Source organism: Chanodichthys erythropterus, chromosome 3 (assembly GCF_024489055.1).
Source record: "Chanodichthys erythropterus isolate Z2021 chromosome 3, ASM2448905v1, whole genome shotgun sequence".
Lineage (NCBI taxonomy): Eukaryota > Metazoa > Chordata > Actinopteri > Cypriniformes > Xenocyprididae > Chanodichthys > Chanodichthys erythropterus.
In genome coordinates, this window is record NC_090223.1 from 36,491,205 (window position 1) to 36,508,239 (window position 17,035).

A 17,035-nucleotide genomic window follows, 5' to 3' on the forward strand; every position below is an offset into this window, starting at 1 on the left:
TCTCTCCTCCTCGGTGTGTGTGTTGGTGTTCAGGTGTTCATGTCGTCTTTAAAATGGAAACGGATGTAGGACATTAATTGAAAGCAGGGCATGAGTTCACATGGGAAGCTTTCTCAGAGTAGGGCATTCGATATTTTCACTAGGGTTACCAAAATCCCGTAAAATACGGGAGCGTCCCATATGAAATCAAAAATAAAAACAAACCAATAGGCTACTGTACGCTATTTGTCCCGTATTTTGCATAGGCCTACACATAGCTGAATAAACAATGATTTTGCAGTGTGGAGAATACTAACAGGAAATATTAAGAAATCAATATCACAAGAACTAGCAGAGAAGCTAATTTGCGGGTGATAGCATTTTAGCGTCTTTGTTTCCATAGCGACGAGATCAAGCGCCGTAAAACCGCTTTTATTAAAAAAAAAAACATGTCGTGCTGAAGTCCATCTGTTAATCGCAAGAGGCTCTGAAGAAAGTTATTAATGGGTCTTTATTAGCCTAACAGATGATTAGACATTAATTTCGGCGAATTTTCGCTCACGGGACTGCGGTGACATTAAAGTTTAATAGGCCTATTGTTTTTTTGTTTTTAAATTTGGGTAATCTATTAATATAATATTCCATATTATAGTTTATTTAGCTAAAGTGGGACAAAAATGACAATGCAGAGTCCTAATTTAAGTAGGCCTAAATAATTAAAAATGAAACATTCATCCCATCCAGGTAACAGCTATTACATAGGCCTATCTCGCATTCAAGTCAGGAAAATAATATGCAAGTTTTATATAGTTCTTATTGCATTCAAGATTACATATACATATACATATACATACATACATACATACATACATACATATATATACATACATACATACATACATACATATATATATATATATATATATATATACACACACACACACACACACACACACACACACACATATATAAATGAAGACTTAAGATGCAAAAGCCTCTAAGTGCCATCTGAAATTTTATAAAATGAGCATTTTTTTTATCAAGCTTGTATGTTTATGTTCAGTTATTTCACTTTAATGGCAATGAAAAGGACCTATTAATTCCCACTGAAGTGAAATGACTGAACCTAAACATACAAGCTTGATAAAAATGCTAATTTTATAAGAAAATTTTAGATGGCTCTTAGAGACTTTTGCATCTTAAGTCTTCATATATATATATAATTTAAATTTGTATCTATGTGCGTTGGTTTTTCAAACCATGAAGAGTAGTGATTAACTTTGCATTTGTCTATATTAAGCTTATTTGTAAATAGTGCCTCAAGTTGACTGATATAAATTATTGAAGTAAAACCATTCATTACACAACTTGTACTTGCCACAAACTTGTTTCACATTGACACGCCCCTCAAATGTCACAATTTTGACACACCCCTCTTCTTTTTTTTTTTTTTTTTTTGTCAGCCAAAACGTTTTATCCTAAAATGTTTGCGATTTAAAATTAATGTTTCAATAATTGAACACCACATTCACATGTTCACGCATGGCTCTGACGAAAGCTACTCACCAACAATAATCTCAACATTTCTGTAGTCCTTCATGGACATCAACATAAAACTAATCAGAATTTCCTCTGCTTATGTAGGCGGTAAAATTGGTGTGACAAGGCTTTTGCATTGTTAATTAACTCACATTTCTTGTTTTGAACAATTTAAAGAACAGGAAACCAGCCTTTACTACATGTGTGAGCATAGTCCAAACCCTGAGGATTTTGTTTTTCTTGGTTATTGAACAAGTCTTCACACTTCTAGCTTGCTTGTTTGCCAATAGATCAGCTCATGAAAGTGCCTTAGATCTGATTGATTGACAGATGAGATCAGGGCAGTTGGGGATTTGAGTGGGTTTTTTTGTGTGCGTCTTGAGACAAAGTTAGAAGTTTAGAGTATTAGTGACATTGGAAAGCTTAATCCTCTATAGTTCACCTAAACCCATTACAAAGGCCTACATAATCCTTGCCTATAATCCACTTCACTGCAGCCACCTTAAAGGTTTAAGCTTATACATACATAAAACCACAGGGACTCATCACTTCCTTTGGCAAGGGAGGATCTGCTAAGTGAGTTAATGAGAGACGTTTTTGAGTTTGCTTAAATTAAAACAATGTAAAACAAATTCAGTAACAAATCTTGAACCATTTTAAAATCTTTATTCAATTTTGTGAGCATCTGAGACACATTTACATCAAATCATGAGCTATTCCAAACTGTCAACAAATCAGATCAATACAATCAGCCACAAAAGGGGAGAGGTGGTTGGTGGTTGGAGGAATCCATGTAAGCTTCACATGAGTAGTAAAGAAGGGATGAGACGCAAGTACGGTCTCTGCTGCCAAACCCCAAACCCCATCATTTAGTCCAGTGCCATGAGCTACAGGGAATGCTGGGAAGGTGGAGGACTCAGTGCAGTAAACCCCTGAGAACAAACACAAATACGATGATGACGGTTGCAAAATCGAATTGCAGTAGAAATTAAACAGAAATTGAAGTTCTCAATCATGAAGTTTACACATTAACTCATGTTATTATCGAAAAGATTTTTTTTTTTTTTATATCTGTGTATGCCTAATTATTACTGCCTGGCAAGTCCAGAATGATATATCTTCTACAAGATATATCAGTCTGGGGTGAGTTTCCCGAAAGCATCGTTGGTGAACCATGGTCGTAAGTCCCATTGAACTATATTGGTAACGACGGAACTTGCGACCATAGTTCGCTTTGGGAAACGCACCCCTGGTCTGGTCACGATTCGAGTCAACTCCAAACCGTACCGTGCAATAAGATTCGTTTATTTCAGTAACGCAAACAGCGTCACTCTAGTGCGGCGAAAGTCCTTTCAATATCAACAAAGATTGCGCACGGGAGACCCGAGTGTTTGCTCTATTCAGCCGTGAATTCAGTTTTAAATGACCAAAAACACATTAATTATTTACTTTTCGCTGTTGACTCTTGTCGCTTTGCTAACATCATATCCGCCCTTCTTTGATTGGTTTACTCCGCTTCCTGTTTGCTCGGATTTGCTCCCCCCTAGAAATCGAATTGATTCAATCGCCATTGAACTTTTCCAGGCAATAATTATTACACCATACCAATCTAATGTGCAACACTGTGATCAGTCAGCTTTATTCACCTTTAGAAGAAAACATAGTATATGATACACTGGCTGAACTGACATAAATAAAATATACAGTATGTGCAAAAGTCTTTGGCCACCATTAGATGTTGTTTTAGCAAGGGCATAATGACCATATATAATTATTTCTCAGTCTCTTTATTAGAATATAACCAGAAAATACAGGATATTTGTATGCGGTATTAAAAAACAAGGGGGAAAAATAAGGGGAAAGATGGCTTCTTTAGGCTAAAGTGGTAAGTATTTATTGACCTCCCCTAAACCTAAATGGAATGGACTGGAAGTCCAAGAAAACTTTTAAAATCTGATGAGAAGTTTCTCAGAGTTTCTTCTTTGAGAAACTGGAAGAAGTCCAGGAGGTCAAGCTAAATACTGATTGTTTTTACATTTTGTGTACATATTTCCTGTATTTTCTGTTTGCAACTTAATAAAGAGACAGAAAAATAAATATGGATGGTCATTAAAACAATTATAAAACAAAGTTGGTGGTGGCCTAAAGATGATGATACATGGCGCAACTTTTTGCAGGGCAATGTTGCCAAGCGATTAGGCTTTAGCACTTTCCCATTGAGAATGGGCAATACATTTCTATCTGGATACTTCAGATAAAAATTTGTTGTCCATCCTCAATGGGAAAGTGCCCAAGAAACATCACTCCGGAACATTGCCTGGCAACATTGCTAAAAAAGTTTCCCGATGTATCATCACCTTAAGACTTCTGCACAGTACTGTACATCTCACAAAGTAGAGGAGAATGAAGCAAGTTAATATGCTTTACTTTTCCTGCATGTTGAGCTCCTCATGACGCCTCAGCATTGCTCTTCACACAGGCAGCAAATGCCTCCATCAGCTCCTTACACGCTTCCTCACCATTCTCCTTTACACTGAAGCACACAGAACACACAGTCATTACTCCAGCACACATAGGCCTATACACACACTGATTCACATCAACATATCACATATACAACATAAAAAATGCAGACAAAATAACATGTCACTCTGAAGCATACAGGACTGCATGAAAGTATGACGGTTCTGTACCACACAATTTAAAGACATAACTTTAGTTGTGTCTTTAGTCATTTAAAATGTGGACTCATGACAGGCCGGATTCTGCTGGAACTGAATGGGACAGTATGTATGCGTTTGTGCGAATGAGATTATTTGAGCCTCTCCACACCAAACAACGCCAGACACTGACACACCGCATTAGAGTGATGGAGCGAAAACGAGGGTTGGAATAACAGCGCGAAGGGGGGAAAGAAATGCAACAAGAGGGCGGCAGATAATCCATCTGAACGAGAGAGCCCTAGAATCACGTGACACAGCAAGCAGGTAACGGAAAAGAGACGTTCCTACTGCTAAAAGAGGGAGATGTCGTGACAGAAAGAGCCCCTCCCCCGGTTAGAAATGATTTCAGTGTCTCCTCCCCCACAGATCATCTGCTACATCTCACACGCTGACATAAGCGAGCTCTCCCTCTCCTCAGTGAGCAGTGATGTAACACACAGCTGGTCAATTTAAATAAAAAGAGCCTTATGCAGACTGGTTCTAATGAGTCACGTGACGTAGATGTAAGGATGCATGGGGGATAGCACTTGCCAAGGGCATTTCCTTTTCATAGGCAGCCATTTTAATACTTCAGGGATTCAGAGAGAAGACATGCACGGGGAAAAGTGGACCATTGTGAAACAAGACTAATCAACAGTGTGAGACAAACTGCCTGCTATTGGACAAAAAACTATTAGGGTTAGATAATGTCCTTATCCTTAAGACCTTAACAATCAATAATTGGAGATAACAAAACCATTTGAGGTCAAGAGGAAAACCACTTATGTTTTGGTCTGCATTAAAAAAATGAACCAGAACAAGGTTATTTTTTAAGACATTTGTATTTGGGAGACAAGTATTGAAACACTTTAGCCTGTGGGTGGAAAAGAGCACAATCATGCTAGTGTTAAAGGGATAGCTTACCCAAAAAAAAAAAAAGAACATTCTGAAATAATTTCCAAACTGTATATCTTACTTTCTTCAGTGGAACATAAAAGATGTTGTTCTGAGGATGTCTTTTATTGTCCATACAATGGAAGTCAAAGATAATCCAAACTGTTTGGTTACCAAATACTTCACAATATCTTGTTTTGTGTTTTCGAAAAGTAAGACGTACGGTTTTGAGGGCAAGTAAATGATGACAGAATTTTCATTTTTGGGTGAACCATCCCTATCCCAGATTGTTTTTAAAATGTGTAAAATCACTGCAAAAGAGCATTAATAAACTATAACAAATAAAATAAATGATAAACCGAAAAGTGTTTTTGGGAGTAAAACACTGAAACACCTTAACCGGAGGTGTAAAACTACAATGATAGCAAAAAATAACAGACAATTGGGAAGATGATGTTCACCTTCCCCAAATTAAGACTGAATAATTCACATGATGGCCAATCCTCCACATACATAATGCAGAAGGAAAAAGGGCACGGCTCAGGAGTGCTCTGATCTTAAACACAACAAATAGGAAATAGTACTCTAAAAATTGTCTAGTTTTACTTGAGCTAAACAAAAATTCAATTGTAATCTAATAAGTACTGAATCCATATGGAATTGATTAGTAGAGCACATATAACAAAGCTCATCCTGTGCTAATACTCCTGATTGAGTAACACTGTTTACCCTGAGGGGGGCTTCTGCAAAACTAGAATAATGCATTCCAACTGCTACTACAGGAACAGGCATGCTAACATAAATGAAAGGGGAAAAAAACTTGCTTTAAGTGTAAAAGATTAACTTCTGCTTTGCATTAATTCTTTAAAGGACACCCCTAGAACAAAATGGCTGCATGTTAACTCTGTGGCTGATGCCATAGACTTTGCAGTAAAAGATAGAGAACACCTCAAGGTCAAACAAGGTCATATGAAGTGCACAAATTTACACTGTCAGAAAGCATCAAAAAGAGATCTGAATACAAGATGCATTCTCCCAGTGAATAACTGCTGGCTTCTAGGTTTAAACCTGTAATGGTAATCCTCTTCTGGGTTTAAAGCCCATGATGAATCAAGTCCCTTTGTGGAGTAGCATGACAAAAAAAAAAACAAGATGGCCACTGCGACATGCTTAGACCAGGAGTAAAGTGATCCTGTGAATAGAACATGCCACACTATATAATGAATGACAGACACATACATCTACGCATACCCGAGAGTGCTATAAATACCAGTGTGGTGTACATTACTTAAAGGTCGGCCTTCTGTGAGGTTAAACATTCAGCTAGTCAGCAACACATGCAAGATGCTGGTCAAAATAATCACAGAAAGGTCAATGACAAACTGATAGAGCTAAACAGTTAAGGTTTCTACCATTTCATCTGATAGTCTTAGTCATATCTGTCCCTGCAGCCTCCCATTGTCATGTTTGAGTGGTGATTGCTCATATTTACAAATGCACCTTTTCTCCATTTTCCTAGCCCCCCTACCAATCCTTTCTGGATTAATGGATTTTGCTGGTTTGATATCCTGTAAATGGAGGTGATTGTGATGGACAGGGCATGCTTCAGATGGAACAGTGACACATTATTCAACCAAATTCTTAACCCCACACCCTCCCCTATCAGGTCCTAGCACACCAAAGGTCAGGGTATGTGCAACCTTATCTGCGTTCTCATGCTGCCCAGGCCTGTCGACACTACAAACACAGAAAGCAGCCAATCTGCATTTTTTGGGTGGGTGGGTGTGGGGATTAGGGTCAAAATACAGCTTGAGCAATGGCTGGTGTCAATGGTGTCAGGAGAAAATGAACACAATGAAACCATAAAATGTAGGGAAGACATAGCATATCAATGAACGTTCATCACTTGCCATCACAATCCCATTCATATAAAACCAACAAAACCCATTAGTGGGAGTGCAGGGAAAAACGGAGAAAAGGTTCATTCGCAAACATCAGTAATTCCCTCTCGTTTAAGTGGTCAACCCTCAAACATGACAAAGCGAGCCCACGAAGACTGCAGGGACAGAAATGGCGAAGACTAAGAGGGGAAAACAGGGATGGCAGGATGAGCGAGAGGAAAAGCATGACGTAGACACATTCCCAACAGCCAATCAGCCGTGAGGAAGAACTGAAGTTGAAGAAAAACCCTTAGAATGCCCTTAATGAGCAACCCCATCACCCCCACTGCTGCTGCCAACTGAGATAAAACTGACACCAATCAAACCATTTAAAAAACTCACAAAACTTATTAGATCCTATTAGAAATACTGGATCCCACTGCGCGAACCCTCCACCTCGCATTCGGCGAAATGTCTTTCCTTCCCTCCATTTTGGATCGCCATCACAATGTAGAATATACACAGCATATCATAATTCTACTGAATATCATCAATCCCAGCACGATCCTAAATATTTCAAACCTACAATAAAGTTATGTGGGAATAAATCTACATGATGGAGCATCAGAATTTAACAAAATTTCATGCGGTCCATACAGGGTTACAACAAACCTGTAACTATGGACCATACATGAATTCTACCTCAGTCACTTACCATTTGTCTAAATCTGCCTTGATGCCCACACAGGGTGCTGGGACAGGGGTCTCGGCAGGAGATGCAGTCTCTGAGTCTGACATGGTCTATGGTGTTGGTGTTTATGCGTGCCTGCTCTGTGAGCTCCTGTGGTTGCATGTGCAGAAGAAAAAGAGAGAATGGAGAGTTAGAGTTGGCAAGAGGGAGGGGGAGTGTACATAGTTCACGGGGGAGGGAGGAGGGGGGGGACATGAGAGTGCACATATGTGTACATGCGCAAGAGATCAAACGGTGATCGGCTTCAAGCTTACTCAGCAAAGACACCATTCTAAAAGTTTGGTCCTTCAAACACAAAAAAGCTAATAACTGTGCTTCTTTCTGCACCTAGAAGCACAGTGAGTAAAGTAGTACGATGAGACAGTGACAAGTATGCAGAGAAACTTAAATTTGGACAGAAAAGCTGCGCTATTTGTTGTGTTATGTCATGTACTGTGCATGGACACCCCCTAATGGCAACATGTTTTCATGACATGCTTCACAGCTGCGCAAGCACAAGCTGTTTTTCCCACCTTTGCTCATCATGTTTAATTTTCATATAAAAGCAGCATAATTTAAATTACATTTAATTTATTCATTAATCAATTATTGGTTTTAAAGATTTAAATATACATCCAGCAGGATAAACAAAGAAAAAAATAGCCAAAAGATATTAACAAACATAAAAAGGTTAAATAAAAACATTAAAATGTTTACACATTTTACAGCTTTTTTATTTAACTTTTTAGGTATTGAACTTTGACTTTAAAAACAAAGGTTACCTTCGCTATATTTACATTTATATATGTTAAATGTAGATCATAGGTGAACGTGATTTCACCAAGTACAACATGTTCCTGGATAAAGGTCTTTGTAGATCCTGGACAACATTCCAATCCATCAAGATTTGAGGGACAAGTTTACCATTTATGTCAAGTTTAGGCTTGTAACCTGGGTTAGGTGCTTCTACATCAATATTATTCAACTATCATTTCCCTCTGATTTTAGGTATAAGTTATGGGTAGGGGTAGGGTTAGGGTTAGGTTTAGGGGTTGGGAAAAGGTTAGGACTACATTTTCAGATTGGAAAAAAAATATGTTGATCAAAGAACATGCCTTACTTGGCAAAATCACGGTGACCATAGATCATATAAGCAAATTAATTAAATAATATCTCATATGATAAGACATGTCATGAGTAGTAGCATTTTCAAAAACACCTGAAAGCATCATAACCAGCTTTTCCACTATCGGGCCAGGGTACGTGCAGGGCGGGCCAAAGCTTCGGACCTCGAGCCCAAAATGTTTTAGGGGTCGTGAAGCTCCACCCATTAGATCCGCAGAGGTGGAGCTGGACTGGGTCATGCACCACCCATTACGTTCAGAGAGGGTGAGCTGGACATCATCTGGCTCTGCAGTGAGCACCACTTGTATAAATCAGGGACTTAACTTTCCTGAAGCGATCTGCATTCAGATCAACTAAATTCCCGAGAGATCCAAGTCACGTTGACGCAGTTTGGGTTGGATGCACAACAAGAAATCATATCAATACTACTTTGATGTTTTACAATATATTTATGTGAATTATTTGTAACCTATTTTGTTTTATCATTTTTTCCACATGTTTATTTCTCTTTTCGTTTGTTAATTATTATTGCATTATTTAAAAAAAAAATTAAAATGTAATATAATGTCAAATTCGTAACGCTGAACGTTACCTGTCTTTGCATTTTAAAACGCATTCGACATATGTGCGCATGTGGAGGGATACATTTCACTGCTACAAAAGAACGTTTCAGGCCTACTTGTTACTTTCCAAATATCTGAAACTTTTGTGAATCTCTGCAACAACTCCCCTCCTGAACGGTCAGTTGAAAAGCTAAGCTTGGTTAAGCCTACCTGTCGGTCTAAATCAAAAACAGGAATAAAACCTGAAGGAACAAATGACTGAAAGTGCACGCGCATCTGAAAACGACGCCGGAGGTACTTAACTGCGACCTTCCTCTCAGAACACCGTGTTCTCTGAACAATCAACTCACTTTCATTTATATTTACACTGCTGCCTACGAGCTAAAGTGTTCATGATTAAATTTGCATGAAATGTCAACCAATTACTTTACCTGGATCTGCAGTCCGGAAGGATCTGGCAAGAGTTAACTGGAAAACAAAATGAATATTGTTGAACCGGGTTCGACTGGATCCACCACGCCTCCTGCTCTTTGAGTCTTTGGGAAGGAGATACGCCCCGTAATGCAGCGGACACACTGGTATACAAAACTGTTCAATATTAAAGCTGTTTTGGGAATTTTCTTCCTTTACCAGTGGGGGTCAACTGATGAGGGGTTAGTCAAATTAAATTCTAAAATGTGCAAGTTCCCTGAAATATATGAGCAGTTTGGATATAGTTTATGCCAATTTGAGCTAACATAATGAATGAATGATTCTAACATAACATAACATTTCTGACATAAAGTGTAATGCCTTAAACTTTTACATTTCAAGTTACTGTATGGTCACTGTAATGGCTCAATAAAAACAATAAATTAAAAATAATAGTAAGATCAATATTTTTTTTTTTTTAAAAATGTCTTGGTTTTTATGCAAATATTAAGAGAACTTATTCCATTTTATCATTTTGCAAACATCAGCAGATTTTCTGAAAATTGAACGCTGAACAGAACGTTTCTGGACAGAAGTAATTTTTGTGTGCTATCGTTTTGAGAACAGACCAGATAACTTTGAATGAACAGTCAATTAATATTACTGGAAGAACATTTGTTTATAACTTAAACAAACCTTCTGAGAACATTCCCTGTTAGCTGGGTGGATATTTTGCATTAAAAGGAGGGCAACTGGAAGAAGAGCTTGCTCTCAGCAACAAGTTACGTAAGCAAGACATACCCTATGTTATGGGGACAAATTGTCCCCAAAAATATCTGAAATCCTTGTCCTTGTAGGGACATTTTTTGGTCCCCATGAGGAAAACAGCTTATAAATCAATCATACAATGTGATGTTTTTTGAAAATCTAAAAATGCAGAAACTATAAAGCATTATGTCTATTGAATGTCCTCATAAAACATGAAAACCCAACGTGTGTGTGTGTGTGTGTGTGTGTGTGTGTGTGTGTGTGTGTGTGTGTGCGCGGTTTTTCTGAATGGATTGTACACAGGAGCAAGGGGGGTAACAGAAGAATTTCCCCACACAGACGTGGAAAAATGTCAGCGTCTTAGAGCAGACCAACAGAGATAAATCAGAAACATGAAGAAAGCATAGTACAGTAACGTTTCATAACAATTGGGTTAAACAAGCACATTCAGAAATAAATTAAAAAGAAAAGAAAAGAAATTAAAAGGGCATAAAAGCTCTCAGTCCACAGCAGGACATGACAAATGAGTGTTTCTTTTGTGGGGGAAGGGTCTGCCATGTGTAGACTTTCTTTAAATGGCACATGGCTACAAGAGTGCATGAATTGATACCTTCATAGTGGTGCAGTCTATGAGGATTGTTTCATTTTCCATTTCTTCTTCTATTCAGATATCCTAAAGATCCTAAAGTAATCACACTAAACACATTTTTTAAACAACAAAAACAGAGATAAACAAAATGTTCCTTTTCACTTTAAATAAGCTCTATAATCAGAAGTTTCTCCGTCCAGTAAATGAAAGAGTGCTTTGCATTTATTTATTTGGCACTTCATGTGACTGATGGTGAATTTTCCCCCCCTGTGTCCTGTATCTACTCAAAAAGCTTATCAATATTGATTAACCAAACTCTCAAAACAATGTTTTTCATTAGTTTCAGGATTGAACTAGTTTCAATACACCTGGAGTGTAAGACTTACTGCATATCCAAATGAAAGAAGTAGGGCTATATAATGAAAGGCTCAAGAGAGGAGAGCAGAAAGCAAAGATTCAAGCAAGAGAATAAAGAAACCAGTTAAAATGATGGCTGAAGGATCTAGACTATACTTTGCAGGTAAGCAAACCTTATCTTCCTCAATCTAACCTTTTCCCGCCACATTTTAGACTTTATCTCTATTACCTTGTTACATCCCCTTTCGGTTCCCCCATTTTTGGTTCATGCTTACTTGATTTCAGCTCCCTCTGTATTTCTCCTTTTCCCATACTCCAAATGACAATACTGTTTAACTGTTCCTCTTTGTCTTTGCTTCTCAGTGACCGTCCTGATGTGTGCATTTGTCTCAATCAACGGTGTCGGCCTGAATGATTTACTGGAAAGAGCCTCTCAACTTTCAGACAAACTTCACTCCCTCAGCACCTCTCTCACCAATGACCTGGTCAGTACTAAACACCCTCTAAAAAAAACAAATGTGTGAGTGTATGTGTTGTTACAGTGACTATGATGATGGAAAGAGCCCAAAGCAGGTTTATTAAAGTCAGTTTACAAGTATGAGATCCAGATCAAACAGGTAAGAAATAATGGCAGAGAAGTATACAATAGGATTTACACAAGGAAAGGACAAACGAGGAGATGACGTTGCTGGAATGGAATGGAACAAGACGATGGACCAGGAACAGGCAAGTAGTCTTTCAGGCTGGTATTCACAGGATGTTGAGTCTGTAATCATTGTTTACAGTGAGTGTCTTTTATAGGGCATTGATGAGACTGCGATAGGATCATCAATTGACGGACCTGAGTAGAGTCTGTGTGATTGAGGATGATGGCAGAACCGGAAAGAGCCTGGTGGAGCCAGAGGGGTGGTGGATCGAGGCACAGCAGGAGATCCACAAGTCCAAATCTGTTCCAGAGCAATGACTGTCCATGGTGGAGCAGAGGGAGTGCAGGACCAAGGTGGATCCGGTGGGTCAGAGGGCCGAGGTGAAGTCCAGGGCTCAGAGGCTTGAGGTGAAGCCAGGGGATCCTCATATAAAATGCGGAGCTGCAAATTGGAAATCCAAGGCGAATCCGAGCAGTAGAGCAGAACCACAGGAGGAGTCAGGGGGCTGAAGGGAGACAGCCGATCTGAGGCAGAAGAGCTGGATGGCTTAGGCAGAGGAGGGAGAGGGAAGCTGGGTGGGACAATCCTCAATGAAGGAAACTTGGAGCTGGACAGAGCCAATGGCAATAAAGGAGACTTAAGGTTGGGCGCTACCAGCGGCGATGAAAGAGCTTGGAAGCTGGATGGGACCACTGGGACATACAGACAGCTGGAAGGCACCAGCAGAGGAGGAGGCTCAAAGACAGGAACAAAGGTGGGAACTGGCTCGGTTTCATCCAGGTCAATAAGCAACTCCAGTCACTCCAACTCCACCAATATTCCCACTCGGACGAATGTGGGGACCGGCTCACTCACCTGGACAGACTCGGCTTGCTCTGGGTTTGAGGCAAGCATTGGCTCAGGCTCTGTAGCAGAGTTGCTGCTGGGTGGAAGTGGCTTCGGGATTAGAGGAGGAGGCTTCGAGATGACTAGAGGAGATACTCAAACTGGGGAGGTGGACTGTTCCTCCACTATCCCCACTGTGTTGGAAGATCTGTAAACCCACAGGGTGTAATTGATGAAGTCCACCAGGGAACTATAACCCTCATTCAACAGTAACATCTAGCCAAGGATGTCATCCATCCCATTCCAAAAAGATGTACTGTACTTAAGGGCCTCATCCCAGCACGACTCATGATAGATCTCAAGGAAATCCTCCACATAGTCTTCCAGAGGGTGGTCATCTTGGGTGAGGGTGAGCAGGGACTCATCAGTGATAGAGTAAAATCATGGAGTGAAAAATGTTGGTGGAGCCTGCTGGGTTCACAGTGTTGGTAGGTCTGGCCATCTGTAACACTGATGCAGACAATGAACGATGGAAAGAACCCAAAGCAGGTTTATTAAAGACACAGGTGAGCATACAGGTAAGACAATGGCTCCAGATCAAACAGGTAAGTAATAATGGTAATGGCAAGCAGAGCAATATACAATAGAGTCTTTGGATGAGAGCTACACTCACTATACAGTAGTGATGTTATGTATGACAATGAAGCTTTGAAGGACGTATTGAGCATGCAGCACAATCTCCAGTGAAGCCTTGGACGTGTTAGACTTATTTGTGCACATAACGTTGAATCCATCTATGGAGTGGCTGCTTCATTGACAGAACTTCTTCCACAAGCTTTTAGCTGCTTTATTTTTTACTAACCACCAGATGGCCCTGTTTTCAACACTTTAGAAGCTTTGAGTCTTTTCCCAGAACAGTTAGGGGAAAGCCTCAGTGCTTTATGAGCCTTCATTTCCCCATCCCTACTATAGAGGAACACACAAAGAGAGGACAAATGAGCAGATGACAATGCTGGAATTGAAGACAATGGCAAACAGGGAAATAATATTTCAGGTTGGTATCCTGTGGTCATAATGGTGACCAGACAATGAGTTAAATGAGTGAGTGTCTTTTATATGGTATTGGTGAGACTGTGATAGAATCCAGGTGTGCTTAATGAAAGCAGGTGAGAATCATGAGGGATGCTGGGTAATGTAGTTTGTGAGTGAAGCAAGTGAGACAGAGTCCAATATGTGTGTGACAGTTACATGCCCACTGGGTTATTTTTTACTTCAGTTTTATCCAAATATGTATTTTTTTCATAGATTTGATGTTGTTTGTTTGATATTAACCTCTCAACCACAGGATTCTCACTTTCCTCCTGTTGGGAGGGTAATGATGCCCCGTCCGTCAATGTGCCACACATCCTCCCTTCAAATTCCCAATGACAAAGACCAAGCCCTGAAAGTGCCGGTAAGAACACACTTTAATGCATCCATCTTCCTCATTTTAAAATGTAAAAATTATTTCTCCTATTCCAGCTAAAATAAATTTATTTTTTAATAATTTAAATAAAATATATTTTATTTTAATTGTAATTACTTAATTTATACTTTAATGTATACAAATGTGATACTTTATACTGTAATTTATATAACATATAGCACAAACAATATAACATAAAACAAACTATACAAAAACATAATAAATATAATAACCATAATTTAAAAAAGACATTTCTGTCCCTCCTTTGAAGTCACCCAAAAACTGGACTCTTCAAAAAGTTCTTAAAGAGATCATAAAAGAAATCCATATGAATCAAGCTGTTTAATCCAAGTCTTCTGAAGAGACACAATCACTTTACATGATGAAGAGATTTTAATTTAGGATTTTATTCACATATAAACATTGATCAAAGCACATTAACCCTCTGGTATTATTCATTTGGCAGTAGTTTTTTTTTTTTTCCCCAGTAAAATCAATGTAATATTTTATGTTCATAATATATAATATTTTGTTCAATAATACTTTTAATTTTGTATTTTGATAGTATTTAATAGTACTAATTAATATTTATGCAATAATTTTGATCAATAATAATGTTTTTTTTTTCCTATTGAAAATGTTTTCCTATTGAAATATTTGTTTTTATTACTTTTCAATTAAAGCAGTATTTCATGGTAAAAGAAGAGAGACAATGCCTTTAAAATCCAACTTTTAAAGGCAGATTAGTGCCTATGGGTCTATCTTGCACTCAATATTTTAAGAGTGTCACCCCGGCCTTCACTGCTATGAGCAGTTTTTCCAGTATCAAGGCTGATTTGTAGATCATCACAAAATGCGCTATATATTCATATTTTTGCCTATTTCCCATTAATTTCCTACAGGGGACAAAAAGTCTGACTATTTTTTTTTACAACCATTAAGCTTTTCAAATAAAGTCCACAATTTTGTGTGTGTGTGGTCACATAGCGACTGCCGCAAAGGTTTTCATACCATTCTGATGAAGTAGCGATTTTTAAAATTTCAGAAAAAATTTGGGGGGGGTCTAAAATGACCGAACAACACCAGAGGGTTAAATATGTTACATGTAGGCTCAGCTGTAGGCTATACTTGCTTGAACAAACTTCACTGGTTCTTGCAGAAAATGCAAATATGCTTGCGTGACATGGATTCTTATCTAATTTTTTCTGCAGGAGGATGAGTTGCTTTCTTTGGCTCGGTCTCTGCTGCTGGCCTGGTCCGATCCCCTCGCCCTCCTCTCCTCTGAGGCGTCCAGCCTGGCACATCCAGAACGCAACACCATTGACAGCAAGACCAAAGAACTGCAAGACAACATCAACAGCCTGGGTGCAGGTCTGGAGCATGTTGTTCACAAGGTGAGTGCGCTTTTAGGAACAGCTGGTATAAATGAAATAAATCCGAATGATTTTTGGATATAAACAAAAAGAAATCTAAAGTACTAATCTAAAGTAGTAATTTATATGTTGTCCCTATCTCTCTTCTCTACAGATGGGCTCATCCTCAGACAACCTGTCCTCTCTCCCTTTTTACAGCAACAGCCTTGGCCAGGATAAAACCTCTCGACTTGTCAATTTCCATTTCCTGTTGTCCTGCTTCCGCAGGGACTCCCACAAAATTGACAGTTTCCTCAAAGTTCTGCGCTGCCGGGCAGCCAAGAAGAGACCTGAGATGTGCTAGAGTGAAAATGCTACTCTGCTTCTGTCATTGTGGATGTTGAGTTAAAATGGCAGAGCAGTGAGTGATTTTAAATGTTTCTTAATAATACCGCATGGCAAAACATGCCCTTTATTGTTTCAAAGATGTAGATATTTGATTCACTTTCTTATATACTTGAATAAATAACTGAACTAATAGGCCATATTACTCTGTCCCCAGAGATAAAAGACAACAAAACGTAAACAAAAGTATTTCAATTACATTTTAAAATTGAAGGTCATATAAAAGGTCTGCATGCAGTCATACTGTTTGATGAATAAATGCACAGAGTATATTGAAATGTTTGACCATGCTCAGTTTGATAAGACATTTGTATAGTAAGTATTTATTAAGAAATTATGTTGGAACTCTAACACGTTTATTTTAACATTATCTTCTGGAATGCAATATTTAAAGCTTTGCACCAATGTCAATAAATTTCTATCATGCAAATTTATATTGACTCGTGAAATCTCATTACACACACACATGGAAAGAGCTTAACTTTCAAATAACCAATATTTTACATTATTTTTTGTGACATTTATTCTACCACTCATGTGTTATTCTAACACATAATTACAAATTTAAGAATCTGTTTAAGAAACATGGAAAACTGAGGTGAAGAACATTGTATTTAGCATTTAAGGTAAAGACGATGACATCAAATGAATGATGCTGTTAAGCAAAGTTGCTAGCAAGAGGTTTCTGTTCTCTTTATTGCAAGTCAAATGAGCCAGATTACTGAGACTCTCACCTCTTGTCTTTAATGGCTCTTGGTGCCCCTGTCCCATTCCTTGAATAATTACGCTGATTGGATTGGTGAA

General features: G+C 38.6%; 1 protein-coding gene and 1 long non-coding RNA gene across 2 annotated transcripts; one reads left to right on the forward strand and one right to left on the reverse strand.

The window, feature by feature from the left end:
- Positions 1-2,173: 2,173 nt before the first annotated feature.
- Positions 2,174-9,945, reverse strand: LOC137012001 (uncharacterized). Its single transcript, XR_010893531.1, has 4 exons — positions 9,844-9,945; positions 7,710-7,835; positions 3,946-4,051; positions 2,174-2,450 (listed from the first exon to the last, which is right to left on the reverse strand). It is a non-coding gene; the product is annotated as an uncharacterized lncRNA (long non-coding RNA).
- A 1,717-nt stretch (positions 9,946-11,662) lies between these two features.
- Positions 11,663-16,382, forward strand: prl (prolactin). The gene is made up of 5 exons (XM_067374950.1): positions 11,663-11,700; positions 11,901-12,022; positions 14,355-14,462; positions 15,686-15,868; positions 16,002-16,382. The coding sequence occupies exons 1-5, from the start codon at positions 11,667-11,669 to the stop codon at positions 16,188-16,190; spliced, it is 636 nt and encodes a 211-aa protein (XP_067231051.1). The 5' UTR covers positions 11,663-11,666; the 3' UTR covers positions 16,191-16,382.
- The last annotated feature ends 653 nt before the right edge of the window (positions 16,383-17,035 follow it).

What these genes read in the sequence shown, in the direction of transcription:
- prl (XM_067374950.1), top strand. Translation starts at nt 11,667, where the DNA reads ATGATGGCTGAAGGATCTAGACTATACTTTGCAG. An exon ending in CCTCTCTCACCAATGACCTG is followed by an intron (nt 12,023 to 14,354) that starts GTCAGTACTAAA and finishes TCTCAACCACAG; the next exon opens with GATTCTCACTTTCCTCCTGT. An exon ending in ACCAAGCCCTGAAAGTGCCG is followed by an intron (nt 14,463 to 15,685) that starts GTAAGAACACAC and finishes TTTTTTCTGCAG; the next exon opens with GAGGATGAGTTGCTTTCTTT.